Here is a 13,412-nt window from a genome sequence, read left to right as displayed (position 1 = left end):
GCGCCCACAGATTGCGCCCTCAGTTCCCAGAGCAGTTCCCTCACTAATACCCACACCTGAGAGACAGACACTTCCGAACGCTACATCAGCCAGCAGCCTAGGCATGCAAACACCTCAACCAGGCCACCACTAATGCTGAAGATTGGGCCAAGTGCTCCCTTTTTGCACAATTCCAGCCTAATCTGCAGTTCTTCGACAGGTGCTGCTCCAAGATTCATTACTTCCTAGGGCAGGGTTTTTACTGCTGTGCTGCTGGCTCATCCCTCACACAGCTCCCATACCCACCTGCGGAATGCTCTGGTCTAAAAGAGAAGCCTGGATGGAGGATGTCTCTGCTCCCTCTGCCCAGCATCCTGACAGGCGCTGTGAATTCAATCCCCTCTGCCAGGAACAAAGCCAAAGCCACCAAAGGTGGTCATGGCTCCATGTTTTAACCCCTAAATGCATAAATGCCCGGGCTCCCACTCTCAGCTTTCTGTATCAGACTCCCCAGCTGATTCCTGGGTTCTTCCATGGGCAGGATGACGTGCCTGGTCACAGCACACGCTGGCACAGGGCAGCTCCGTGCCAGCGGCCACTGGGCCCAGGATGCTGGGCAAACTTGTCCATCACACTCTGGGGGCCACACCACTGCCCTGAGGTCAATTCTTGTGCTAGCCCAGGTCTGCTCTCACCTATTGCTGTCACATGTCCTGTTAATAGATAAGCATAACAAAACCAGCTTGCCACAGCTCCACCGCCAGCTCTACAGGGCAAAGGGGACCTCTTTTGAGTAGTGCAGTCCCTTCTGCTGCTTCTTTGCTAAATTGGATGATGATTTCTCAGTTGAGAAATCTTCTGTGCTGCATACAGCATTATGGTGTTTGAAAGATCATCAGCAGCAATGCTTCATAGATCATGGAACATCAGGGACCAGGAAAATGCTCTAAGTCCACAGTTCTGGAAGTTACTAAATAGTAACAGCTGTATCAAAAGAGGCAAGGCTTGTAAAGGGAGATAGTGTTTTTTATTAATCAGACTGACACAGTTGGGAAAGAAGGGACACATTCAGGCACAGAAACCCTTCTGTTTAAATGCACTGGCTCTACTGTTTGGAGATCTCTTCCCCCCAAAGTGCTCTAGTTTAAACCTCCATTCTGATTCTGCTACTCTGAGGTGTTTTATCACGAGACACTCAGCAGGTACAAGCTGAGAAAATGTCAAAATTCAAAGGAGCTAAGAACAGCTGCATGTAATCACAAGTGATTAGCTTGGACTACAGGGTCTTTCTTTCCATGCTTCTTACCAGCCACCCATATGGGAGACTTTTAAGAGCCAGCCAGATTAACACTTTCCTGAAACCTTGGGACTAGGCAGCCACACTCTGACTCCCCTCCTGCTAAAACAGTCTCCAGGGTGTTGGCTAAGATCAGGGACCACAAACTGCCTCCTCTCACCTCCAGCAGGAAGATTTACCACTGTGGGTGTCCAGCAAAGGAGCAGACCTACACGCTGGCACTGACTGGGTTTGCCACCACATGAGGACTGCTGCTGACTGCGGTTGGCCTAGTGTAGTTTATTTAGCATCTCCAGCATTGTTTAAAATAAGCACATGTGCAGATGGAATTATCCCCTTTCCACAAAACAGATGATAGAAGTTTTTTTTTTTATCTACGCTTTGTGAAAGAGGATGGGAGTTTTACCAACTCTCTGAAGGGGAAGTACTCCACAGACAGAATTATGTGGGAAAGGGGAATCAATTTTTACCAACCTCTCTTCCGCTGTCACACTACTTTGTAATTTTCAGTGCAACCTCTGATATCAGACGCATTCTCAAGAGTCACGGGAATTGTCAGCGCAAGTATATTTAGCCATATCCCTTTGGTAGCTGGGGGAGGAAGACGACCCCTAAATAGCTGTAAGATAACAATTACTGCAAGCATACTCACTTAGAGAAAGTTTAGTCAGAGTTCAGAGAAAAGACAAGTCCTTGGCAGCTGGATGGCCAACGGCCAGCTTCTTGAGCTGTCCCTACAAACACTTACTTGGTGAGGAGCATGCTCAGAAGAGAAACCCTTCTGCTTTCCTTAGGTCTTCTCTAAGCACTCCTCCGTGTGAAAGAAATGCTTAAAGAACTGGCAAATTATCTAGGATTCTCTCCCCTCTAACCAAAAAAAGTCAAATCCAAGCCCTCCACAGTAGAAAGCGTCTTTTACATGGGGGGGGAATTCCCACTATTCACAATATTGCAAAAGAATGAAAAAAGTTCACAGCACTTAAACAGACGAGTGAAAATGTCCTGGCTTTCATTCAACTGCAATGTTAGTGGGAGTGGGGAGAAGCCTCCCCCGCGGCTGCAGGAGAAAACTGTGGGACTCAGGCTGGAAAAGTAGCAGGGGGAGGATGTGAACGCTGTTAAAAATAAAATTTATCAGACAACAATTGAATCATGAGAATGTTATCTGGTTCAACAGGAGTGTGAAAACAAATAGGCATTTCAAGAAGCGGGTCACTAGCAAGGTAAGTAACTTCAAAATAGCAGGAAGTGACCAAGGAAATGTGCCAAGCCGATGGCAACAAACAGCTCTCCCTGACAGTGGAGGACAGCGGCAGCCGGGGATTTCAGTGTCACCTCTGTGCCACCACCCTTCATCCAGCTGTGTGGCACTGCACCCACCCGCCGCAACCCTGGCCATGGTAAGACACAAGACTGAAAAGATTTGCACAGGACAACGTTTAACCCAGTGTTTATTGACTCCTGCCACATTTTTTTTTTTTTTAAATAGTAACAGGACCACAGAATGTGATGTATGGTAAAACACTGCTAGGGGTTTCTATATCAATCCAATGCAAGGTGCCAGCATTGTTGACCAGCATACAACCTGACAAGAGAAGATGTAGTCATAACTCACTCTCAGATATCTGCTGGGAGTACATCACAGTCAAAGTAGAGCTAGTTATTTGCCTGCAAATAGATACATTTTCTTCTAGATGCAAGTGGTGTTAGAGCCAGCTATTTTGCAACAACAACAAATATATATAATATATTCCAACATTTTAAAAAATGCAATAGGAAAGGACTAAAACTGTTTAAAGAGCAAAGGAAAAAAACGAGTGGATCTTTTTAGACACTACTTTGCAGAGGCCATTCCTCATAGAACCAGAAATAATCTAGAGAAAATAAGATTTATTAGAGGCTACTTTGCTCAAAAGGCCAGTGGTTACAGGTTTAAGAATAAAAATAGGCTCTTACTTCTCAGTACTGTCTCCTAGCCTTTTTCCTCCCCGCACAATAAAAACCACCTATTGGAAATTGTGCCTTGGTGGCTCTGCATATTTTTCCAATGCAATTGCATTTGGAAAGGCAACCATATTTCTTAAAGAGCCACAAAAAACTTGCATGACACACATATGGCATGTAACATCTTCACAGATATGAATGACGAAGGCACATTACCTAAAGGTTGATAAAAACCCCAACAAAACTTTTGGAGGTCTAAAAATTAAATGCCTTAGAGAAAACACTCTTTTTCACAACTGGATGACAAGTGCTGTTTAGCCACAGATGTTTCAAACAGTTTGCCATGAAGATAAAAAACACACGGAAAGGAAAGCATCTCCTTGAAATGCCCTCCCTACTGCAGCAGCCTGCTTCCCGCACAGTTTTTCAGACAATTTCATTCTTGCAAAGCAGTTCGCAATAATTCCAGAGACAGGCAAAAGAAATCTGTGTAGAAAACATCAAGCCTGTGGCTTCCTACATGACCAACACCTCACGCACCCCCTCAGTTAAACTACAGCATCTTCAAGATCACCCCACTGATGTGGAAACGGGGCAAAAGGCTGGAACAGAGGACTGAGGAATTGGTTTCAAAACCCTGTGCCCTCAACTTTTTTTGTACTTAGTTATGTGTTAATAAAGAAAAAGACAGTGCTCTCTGCCACAGAATAATTGCTCTCTCCTCTATCATCTAGATCAGGAAGATATTGGCTAAAAATGAAAATATGTACTTTATTTACATTAAATGCATCTATACTGCTCCATGCTCCATTCACCACACCCACATTGCTGACCACTGCCGAAGCCAGGTGGTAGCAATAGTGGTAACTGAAGTACCTTTCTTTTGCACCTTTATACAAAGCCTTTCCCCTCCCACCCCATCGTTTTTCTACTGTTCTAGGCTCCAGTGAGATGTGTACCAACACCTCTTTCTAGTGCACTTTAAGGTTACAGTTTCTAAAGGCAAAGCAAGACTTGCTTTGCTCTGTTTTAGCTGTCTTTGCCCCCTTTACAATCATGTAGGAGTTTCAAATTTACATGCCATTATCAACTTTGCATAGCAATACAATGGGTTGGGTTCCCTCCCTCCTTTTAACTAATAATCCTGTGGCCCCCCCTTTTTCAATACCTCTCATCTTTCAAAGAGTCACCTCTCACTCTCAGGGAAGAGCCCTAACTCTTTCTCCTCCCACATGAACATTGCAGAATGAGAATTTCAAGTTATCGTTAAGTTTCCTTCAAGTCTATGTTGTGCTACTTAGAAGCAACTGTAGTGGAATAATGTTTTTCCTAACATTAAAGGACATTTATCAGATTATTTGTCTTTTTCTAGTCTTTTTCTAGTTATAAGAATATTTGTCACACATGTTCCCTCATATTCCTCTCTTAAGGTGCACAGCGGTCAGGCTGAACGAAGTCCAGCCCATAAGACCATAGCTGGATCTCTGGGAGAAGCCAGAGAGAACAAGGGGTTTTAGCACTACCGTATTTACATTCAGAATTCAAGGACAGGCTGAAGGATGCCCAGCTTTTTTTTTTTTAAGAGACAGAACCGCTTAAAAAAAATACTATTACATTTCTATTGTCATGAAAGTTATTTCTTTTCTGTCCTATGCAGCTGTTGTCACCCTTTTGTCGCTGACATTTAATAGTTGCCATTGCACGCTATCTTTTCATTCCCTAGCTCGACAGAGCTGGCCCGCAGACCCATCACTAGCACGACAGCCTGGCACAGCATGGTGAACTGGTGCAGGGGCCGGCGGTTCAGACAGACCACCTTCACCACTGCGGGCAGCTGGCACGCGAAAATATGGGACACTGAAGAGGGTATCTATCTGGAACATTTAGTAGGGTCTGACATACACACTGACAACATGAGACAAAAATTAATGCAAGTGAGTGTATTAGGTTGAGAACAATTAGTATAAGTGATAAATACATCCACCGCCAGCTCTCAGCTTCATTAAGAGCTATTCTGACTGCATAGTAAGTGCTGGTTGTAGGAGCTTAGGCAAATCGGAGATAGCTCACCAGTTACTCATTGAGTCTAATAAGTTTAAAAAAAATAATGGAGAAAAAATACGTGCTTTGCCATTTGAATAACTCTGATCTCACAGCTTGAGCACAGCAGAAGTAATAACCTGGTGTAACAGATCAACTGAAACAGAATCGCTGTTTCATTCAAATTACACATGCATGCAAAGTTAAACAAGTGTGTTAACTAAGGATAAGCAGCATACAAATCAAGTCTAAGTTACCCATTATTTATCACACATTTGTCAGACTGCCAGACATATCTTTTCCTTCAAGATTCATATCTGTGTCACACAAAACATAGTAGATGGAGAAGTCACGAAAATAACACTTAACTCTATGTATCATTGGCCTTTAGTGCCAATGCATTGTGTGCCAGCAGCCTTCCAAGTTTACCAAACTTTTGGGAGAAAAGCTGCTTTCCCGCTCAGAACAGAAAGGAAACGGTTTTACAAAGTTGTGGACAGATGCATAACTACTTCCCCCGCAGTCCTGGGACAGAAAGGGCAGCCCAACTGCACAGCTAGAGCGTGACTCCTGAAAAGCAAACAAAATCCAGGAAATGCGATGACTGGGTAGACAAAAATCTGTTTGGAAAGTCGTGCTATCGAAGAGCTGAGCCAATGTTCTGCGCAGCAAAGCGATGAACAGTACATCGACAGGCCCGTGTGGGACAGACCATAAGATGACACTACAAAAATCCAGTTTAATTTCGCATTCCCAGTTTCTCTCCTTGCCCATGACCAGTCTGCCACAGATTTTCAACTTGTAAAGCTCCTTCCCCATTGAGCTAGATTATTTCCCCCCCCCCATAAAGTGCAAATAAGACTTGGGTTTTTACCACTAGTTCAATGACTGTTATCTTGGTTACAAGAGTGATCAGAAGCCAGTTGGCTGAGCCACTACCACTAGGCTTAGTGATACTCTTTTTTTTTTTTAACCCTGGTTACTTTTTCCAGCAAAAAGCAAATAGAAAACAGGTGTTCCTTCTGCCAGACGCAGGCACAACAGGAGGCTGCCTTAAGTACCATCAATGTAAGATGCACATGCTAGACACAACCAGTGCGTTCTTGTGCATAACAAGAATTTGCCCTTGTTCGCTGGAAATGGAAGTCATCTTTGGGATCTTATTTCCTCACAAAGAGTTCAGGAACAGTTGATTAGTCTTCATCAAGAGGTGCTTCTCTCTTCCTTGCATCTACATCGAAAAGATGAAAAAAGGAGAGGCAGTTAAGCCGGAGGGTTCTGACAGCTTTCATCTGAAAACTCAGAAACATAATAAAGTTGGTTTGTTTTCAATGGACAGCACTTTCCATTTCAGACTCATGATATGAATTCACTACATGGACTGAAATGCTGAATGAATCCACAGCATGTTAACGAGATAGTCACACCAAGGTTTTGTACGTTTGCCCTGTTGAAACTGAAGACGACTCATGCAGTACTTAAGTAGCCCAATAAACTTTCAGACTCCAGATCTGTGATACTCTTCCCGCCACTCTTGGCCCCTTGCTCATGATCCACTTTAAGTGTGAAGCCAGTATTCGCTTTGCATACCAGCTACATAGATGACAACAGTCTGTTCTGAAAAGCATTTGACTAATTACGACTTTGCTGGTCCCCTGCTACACAGCACACATTTTAAAAAAGATGAATGCTCTCCACACTGTATTTTGAGGAACTGCCCGAGGCCATCCCTGAAGACCAGATCTTAAACTGTTCCAAACAGCAAACTTTTGAACATGGCCCCAGGTAGGGTGTTGCAGCACAACTGGACAACTCAGTCCATTACTCATATGCCATTACTACAGTAGCAGACAGTGCGGCTGCCGTTAGGAAAGCTGGGGTCACCTCTTCCCGGGCTTCTGCAGAAGTGTCTCTAGGCTGACTTTAAGCTATCTGTGAGACCCAGCTGAATGTATGTAGCTCTTGAAGTGCACCATGATCACAGCTACTCTAGCAACTGCCGACCAAAAGATACACTTAAATATATTTCTAAACTTAGTTTCTTTCCAACTCAATCTATACATTCCAAGGTCATTATGAATACCCCCACTCAGAAATTCTTGTAAATTAAAGACAAATCCCTTTTGCATTACTACAGGCCCCAACTGCCCTTCATTAATATAGAAGACAGGCCCTATTTGGCCAGAACATTTAGAGAACATGATTATGAAACTGTGTAAGTCTCATGACTTTGTGCTAAACAAAGTTTGGAGGAGACAAAATACACTTCCCAAATAACAACAGAAGAGTTTAGAGACTCCCAGTGACTCGAGCAGCCACACGGGGTGGGACAAAAGCTCAGCCGCCATTCGGGAGAGAAATCAGAAACCGCCTCTCCTGAGTTCCCCATCATGCTCACCAGGGATACTGAGACCAGGCCTGAACCTTCTTCTGTCACAACCTCTCCACTCCACATAAAATAACTGACTAGTGATTAGAGATGGAAAAGCTTTCTGAAAATAAATGTCATACCCATCTAGCTACAGAGTTATTCCCAGTCTGTCTCTGACTTTGGAAATACCAAAATGCATTAAATTCTTTCTGGTGAACACTTATAAAAGAATCATACCAGTTAAGTTCCTGAACTTTTTTTTGGCTTCTGCTCTTTCTTCAGCATCGAAATACCACACGGTCATGGCATATCTATAAAAGAAAGAAATCTTGTGTTTGTTTCAACTTTTGCTATTAAAATAGAGCCCTGGAGTTTTATGCTCATGGAGAAAGCAAAAAACGAAACTGGATTAGTAGATAAAAAATAGGATGCAAATGGCACATCTTCATAGACAAATATAGACAGCATTTTAAATGTGTATTTTATCAAGATAGAAATATAGGTGAGAATTTCTGCTTGGAGGCACAAAAGAGTGCACAGCCCCTGGTAAGAGAGGGCAAAAGTAGCTTACAGACCTTTGCATGTTTTTCTGTTCTGGGATGCCTGCAGGCAGCTTGGGGGTTGCCCTGCGTCACATCAGCTTTTCGTAGCCTGTTGACAGATGGTAGCCCCAAGAATCCCCATAGTGTTACGAGGCCAAAAGTATAAACCAGCATCTCTCAGCTAAATAGCTGGCTTGGAAGATTTCTCCTGTCAATGGTAAAAGGGCTTTTTTTCCATCACACAAGGAATCTTATCATTCAAGCTTGTCCTTCCCTCATTTGATGAGAGAATTCCCAGTGACTCAAAACCAGAAAATCCACTCAAAATCTAGCCATCTGTTTTTTTTATGCACATGTGTACTTAAACAAACACGATGGCCATAATTTTAGATACAAATATTGGTAGAAGAGATGCATTGCTTTTTCCTGTACAAATATCAATACCAAATATGCTACTTACCTAGTTGCATAAGAAGGCTGGACTTCATGTGGGTTCCTTCGATCTGACCAAAAAAAAAGTAATCGGTCAAAAATCGGCTCAACATCTGCTACATAGGACTTCCCTTCTGGGAATATCCGAAGAATTCCACCATGCAGCTGAAAGAAAAGGAAAGGTTGCTTTTTACACATATAAACACTCACACATTCTTGCGAACAATGACTTATTTTTCCCTCCTCAGCACTCAACAAATGGGGAATAAACATCTAATGATAACCAAGACAGCTACATGACAACACTGGGAAACTGAACACTGAATCTCTTGGCCACCTTGACTTTCCCAAACAGTTTGTAATGTTTCAGCATAAACATCTGGCTAAAGTAAATGAACCAAGATAAAGACAACACTGGCTCTGCAACAAACACTGGGAAACTTCTGAGATCCCACTCACATCTCTAGAACCAGTGAGTACCACAAGGCAGGTAAGGGTGCTCCACCTGACCAGTCTGAGATCAGACTCTCCTCCCAGCAATTGCCAGATACTGCTTATGGTATTTCAGAGCCTGCATCTGATCATATAGGAGTCAACTTTTACACCCTGGGAAGAGTGAAGTCTGTTCTATTGTTGTGTTTGTAATAAACTTCTCATAAGTGTATTATATCTCCCAGCCAGTCTTTTCTCTGCTTATGACATAGCCTGGTTTCTCTACCACATCATTTCTCTCGTTCCGTGTGCCACCAGTTTCAGGGAAAAAGTCTGCTGATCTGTACGCACTGAAGAAACTTCAAAAGATGCAGATGAACTCTGCCTCCTCCCTGCTGCTGCTAGAGGGCTCTTTGGAGGCTTTCATGCTGCACCGCAGAGTGCAGGGAAGATGCTGTCAGCCCAGCACTGACCTGACTTAGTACCTGCACGTGGCATGCAAACCTCAGTAAGAAACTCTTAGGTCAGGCTTAAAGCAACATGGTTGCTTTCAAAGGCCAGCATGGTCACACTGCATTTCCTCCAGCATACATTTGCATAAGATTACCATCACGTAATACTCTCCACCAGTGTCCTGGATTTCAGTTAGCTTTTAGTGTCCGCTTGGGTGCTTCCTCACTATTAGAGCAAGAGTGCAGTGCTCAAAATCAATTGGATATTTGCATTTTCTCCCACATCTCCCTCTTCATTTTATTACATTGAGATGTTTCACTGTCATACTCTCCGTAATGAAATGTTTTTCTCCAACAGTGCATTTTTTAGTGGAATTGCCTCTAAATCTGAACTCACTTTTGGGGGGTTCATAGTATTTACGTGTGCTTAAAAAGTGTCCACCTAAAGTAGCCAAGACTGGTTAGAGAGACAAAAAACATCGGGCAATTTTCAACAGACAATCCACGTGAACGGTATGTGCTGCATTATGACAACAGAAGTGTAAAGAGACATCCTGCAATTTTACAAACCCTTATTTTGCTTCTAACTTAAAGGTATGGTAAATTCAAGGCTGACTTTATTGCCTTATATTAATACAGGCAGAAACAAGAGCACTGTCCTGTCAAGATACCCACTGGTGGAGTCAAAGATGGAGAGGACAAACCAAGCCACATACTCGTTCCTCTCACTAAGCCCCCTCAATTCATAAGGAAGAAAACCACAAAGGCAACTGCCTGAAGATCTTCTGCAGGTTAGCCTGAAGGAACAGTATCAAGAACACTAAAGTCCCAAATTTGGGCTGTCATTTTATTCTGCTCCCAGAATCCACTTATTCCTTAGTGGATTATGTTTTTCTTTCTAGTGCTTCATTACTCTTTCCTCTAAACAAAGCGTTAAGAGCCAGCAGCCCAGTGCTTAGAAGCTTTATTCTATAGCAACAAAACAGTATGTGTGTGGGATTGGGGACAGAATGATAAGGGAACAGTTCAGATTCTTACTTCCAAAGGGTTGCCATAAACACCAAGAAAATAAATGCAGAGATGAAGAATGGACCAGCTGTTCAAAAGTTCACCAGAGTTCACAGGGGCAACTGACAGCTCCAAAGCTCTGTTTCTGAAGTAGTTTTTCCTTCATGTTCTGCTTCAACCCTGTGGCTTACTCACCTTGGAGTCCCAGTTCTTATTCAGGTAATAAATACAGGTGATGCAGCGCCCGTCGCCATTTGGATTGTCCACATGACGAACATACCCAGTTCCATTTCCAGGATAGCAAGCGACCATAGCCTGAACGAAAGATAAAGACTGTAAAAAAATAAATTCTACAAGATGCCCACCTTCAGTTTTTCTTTGCTAAGCATCCTCCCACCACCAGTTTGGCGCAGTATTTTTCAGATGATCAATCCAAAACCTACAGCAGACACCACCAGAAGGTATCTTTGCATAAGCTTCTTTCACTGGATGAGTCAGTCAGTGTGAAATTCCAAACTGGAAATAAATACCATTCATATTTCACAATATATACACTGAAGTAGGAGGAAAAAAAACTGAATTAAACTAAAACACTGGTCTGTATAGTACAAACTTATTGTTCTCTACAAGCTACGTGACTTTGAGGCAGTTTCAGCTAAAGTTTGCTTGGGTTTCAAAAGATGAGCAGTCATTGCAAAACTGATTTGCCGTCATAATGAAAGTAGAAAGTGATCCCAGGATGTCATGCCTTACTACCACCATCCTCCTCTATTCATATCGTCCAGGCCCTGTCATATACATCCCTATGGTCCAACACAAAGTGAAGGTTCCCAGGAGGTGTGGGTAAAAGTCCATAGAGTAAAGTCTACAAAAATCTGCAACTCCTTCGTGCTGTGTTTGCACAGGGCAGTGCATGTTTGCTTTCATGGACTGAGCCACAGAACTAACCAAACAGCTTTCAGAAGCATACTTCTCTCTTTGATCATCTCCAGACTTGCTGATACAATCGCTTAATTCATGGTTTGTTTAAATTTCACCTTGAATGATGAGATAAGCCTAACCTGAATTACTCCAAACCACACGACAGTCAACAGGTCTTAAAAGGGTTTTTCCAGCAAAAACATATTAAACTTGAGTTAACACCATTAGCAGCCTAAGCAGGAGGCAGGGAAGAGCAGGTGAGGAGACTGCTGGTAGGGTACCAGATCTTTGTCTCGGAGTCTCTTCTTCACTACTGGGACTACTTGGTAGTGATACCAGTCACCTTCCATGGAGTTTACACCACTAAAGCTGTGGCAATAGAAGTCTTGTTCCTACTCCTCTGACATCTCCTTTCATTGCTTGCCATTATTAGCAGCAAGAGTCATGAGAGATGATGGGCTAAGTTCCGTTGGAAAACTGGACACAGTATCCAGACATGGTCTCCCCAGGGTTGAAGGAAGGGCAGTAATCACTCCCCTCAGTCTACTGGCTGTTCTCCTGTGAATATTGCCCTGGATGCTGTTGTGCAGGGAGCACACTGCAGGCTCATGTTCAGCTCACTGCCCATCAAGACCATTAGGGTCCCCAGGCTCCGCCAGGGAGCTGCTCCCCAGCCTGGCAGCCCCCAGCCTGTACTGCTGCAGGGGCAGGACTTCGCATTTGTCCACGTTTAATTTCATAAAAGTTGCCATTGGCCTGTTTTTCCAGCCCATCTGGGTCCCTTTAGGTGGCAGCCCTGCCCTTGAGTGCATCAATTGGTCCCCCTTAGTTTGGCATCATCTCCACACTTGATGAGAGTGCACTCTGCCATCTGCTTTAGGTTACTGACAAAGGTGGTTAACCATCAGGTCCTGTGACAGACCCCCATGGTGCTCCATTTGTTACCAGCCTCTAGGTAGAATATGACTGATTAACCACCACCCTCTAAGCCCAACCATCCAACCAGTTTTCTACCCACCTAGTTTTCCACCCACCTAGTTTTCCATCCATCCAAACCATAACATCCGAACTCTGGATACAAGAGTATTGTACATGCCTATCCCACAGAATGAGGATGTGATTGTGCACCATCTGCATGACCTGCCCTTAATAATCTGCCAAGCACATTGGATAGCATTGAAGATTGACTGTACAGGCTTTACCAAGAGCAATTGAAATTTTTATCTAGGAACCCCAGAGGTCTTGTTTTCTGCTTCCTAGCACATGCTAAAGCCATGCTGTCCTCATGGGACACATGACCAGCTAGAATACAGCACATGCTGCTTTAATCACAAAGGTAATTTTACTGTGCCAGCAAACACCGGCACAGGAGTTACTGCCAGCCAGACTCTCTACTACCAAGAACAAAAGTCTATTCGCAGCAGTCAGCCAGTTGGGATAGGTGTACACATAGAGCTGTGAAAATACCACTCTGCATCTCAAGTCACGTATGAATTGACTTTCCTTCCTCCCCAGAAGCACCAGCAAATGGTACCTGCAAGCAGCAGAAAGTCACCAGAGCCCACTCCTCACCCTGACACCTCAGGGCACAGCTGCTTTGGGGCTGGAGGCCCACCGGCGCAGGAGATTATGCTGAACAAAGTGCGTACCTTTAATTCCCAGTAATAAGCCTTCTTCCATCACGCCAGGCAGTTGGCTAGATGTGTTGTCATTCTGCTGATACAAATGGCTCCGCAGCTGAACTTTCATTTCGCTATCAGCCTGGTAACAGCAGCAAGGGCCAGTCTACAGCCTAGCACTGGAAACAAGCCTGGCTTAGGGGCACAAGCCTGGTGGAAACCACAAGCCAGCTTAACTGCAATGTAGAAAAGGTCCCAGGGAGCTGTACCCTCACTGGGGAGGATAACCCCCCTCGTGCATCCCCCCATGCCAGCTGCTAGCACAGCCGCCCACGCGGGTGCACCCTTCACCCATCCCACGCACAATGAGCTGGA

The 13,412-nt window shown here is 43.9% G+C and overlaps 1 protein-coding gene across 1 annotated transcript; it reads right to left on the bottom strand.

Moving 5' to 3' along the window:
* Positions 1-6,100: 6,100 nt before the first annotated feature.
* EGLN3 (egl-9 family hypoxia-inducible factor 3) lies at positions 6,101-10,809 on the bottom strand. The gene is made up of 4 exons (XM_009584345.1): positions 10,693-10,809; positions 8,634-8,770; positions 7,869-7,942; positions 6,101-6,491 (listed from the first exon to the last, which is right to left on the bottom strand). Exons 1-4 carry the CDS (start codon positions 10,807-10,809, stop codon positions 6,454-6,456), a joined length of 366 nt encoding a protein of 121 aa, XP_009582640.1. The 3' UTR covers positions 6,101-6,453.
* Between the last annotated feature and the right edge of the window lie 2,603 nt (positions 10,810-13,412).

The sequence above is a fragment of the Fulmarus glacialis genome, unplaced genomic scaffold (genome assembly GCF_000690835.1).
Source record: "Fulmarus glacialis isolate BGI_N327 unplaced genomic scaffold, ASM69083v1 scaffold34918, whole genome shotgun sequence".
Classification (NCBI taxonomy): Eukaryota; Metazoa; Chordata; class Aves; order Procellariiformes; family Procellariidae; genus Fulmarus; species Fulmarus glacialis.
The sequence above is the reverse complement of the archived record's forward strand: the minus strand, read 5'-3'. Positions and strand labels throughout refer to the sequence as shown.

Bases quoted from the DNA above. Each gene is read 5' to 3' on its own strand.
- EGLN3 (XM_009584345.1), bottom strand. From the start codon at position 10,809: ATGGTCGCTTGCTATCCTGGAAATGGAACTGGGTATGTTCGTCATGTG. The intron at 8,771-10,692 runs GTGAGTAAGCCA...CTTTTCTTTCAG, and splicing joins ATAAGAACTGGGACTCCAAG to CTGCATGGTGGAATTCTTCG. The intron at 6,492-7,868 runs GTATGATTCTTT...TTTTCGATGTAG, and splicing joins AAAGTTCAGGAACTTAACTG to ATGCAAGGAAGAGAGAAGCA.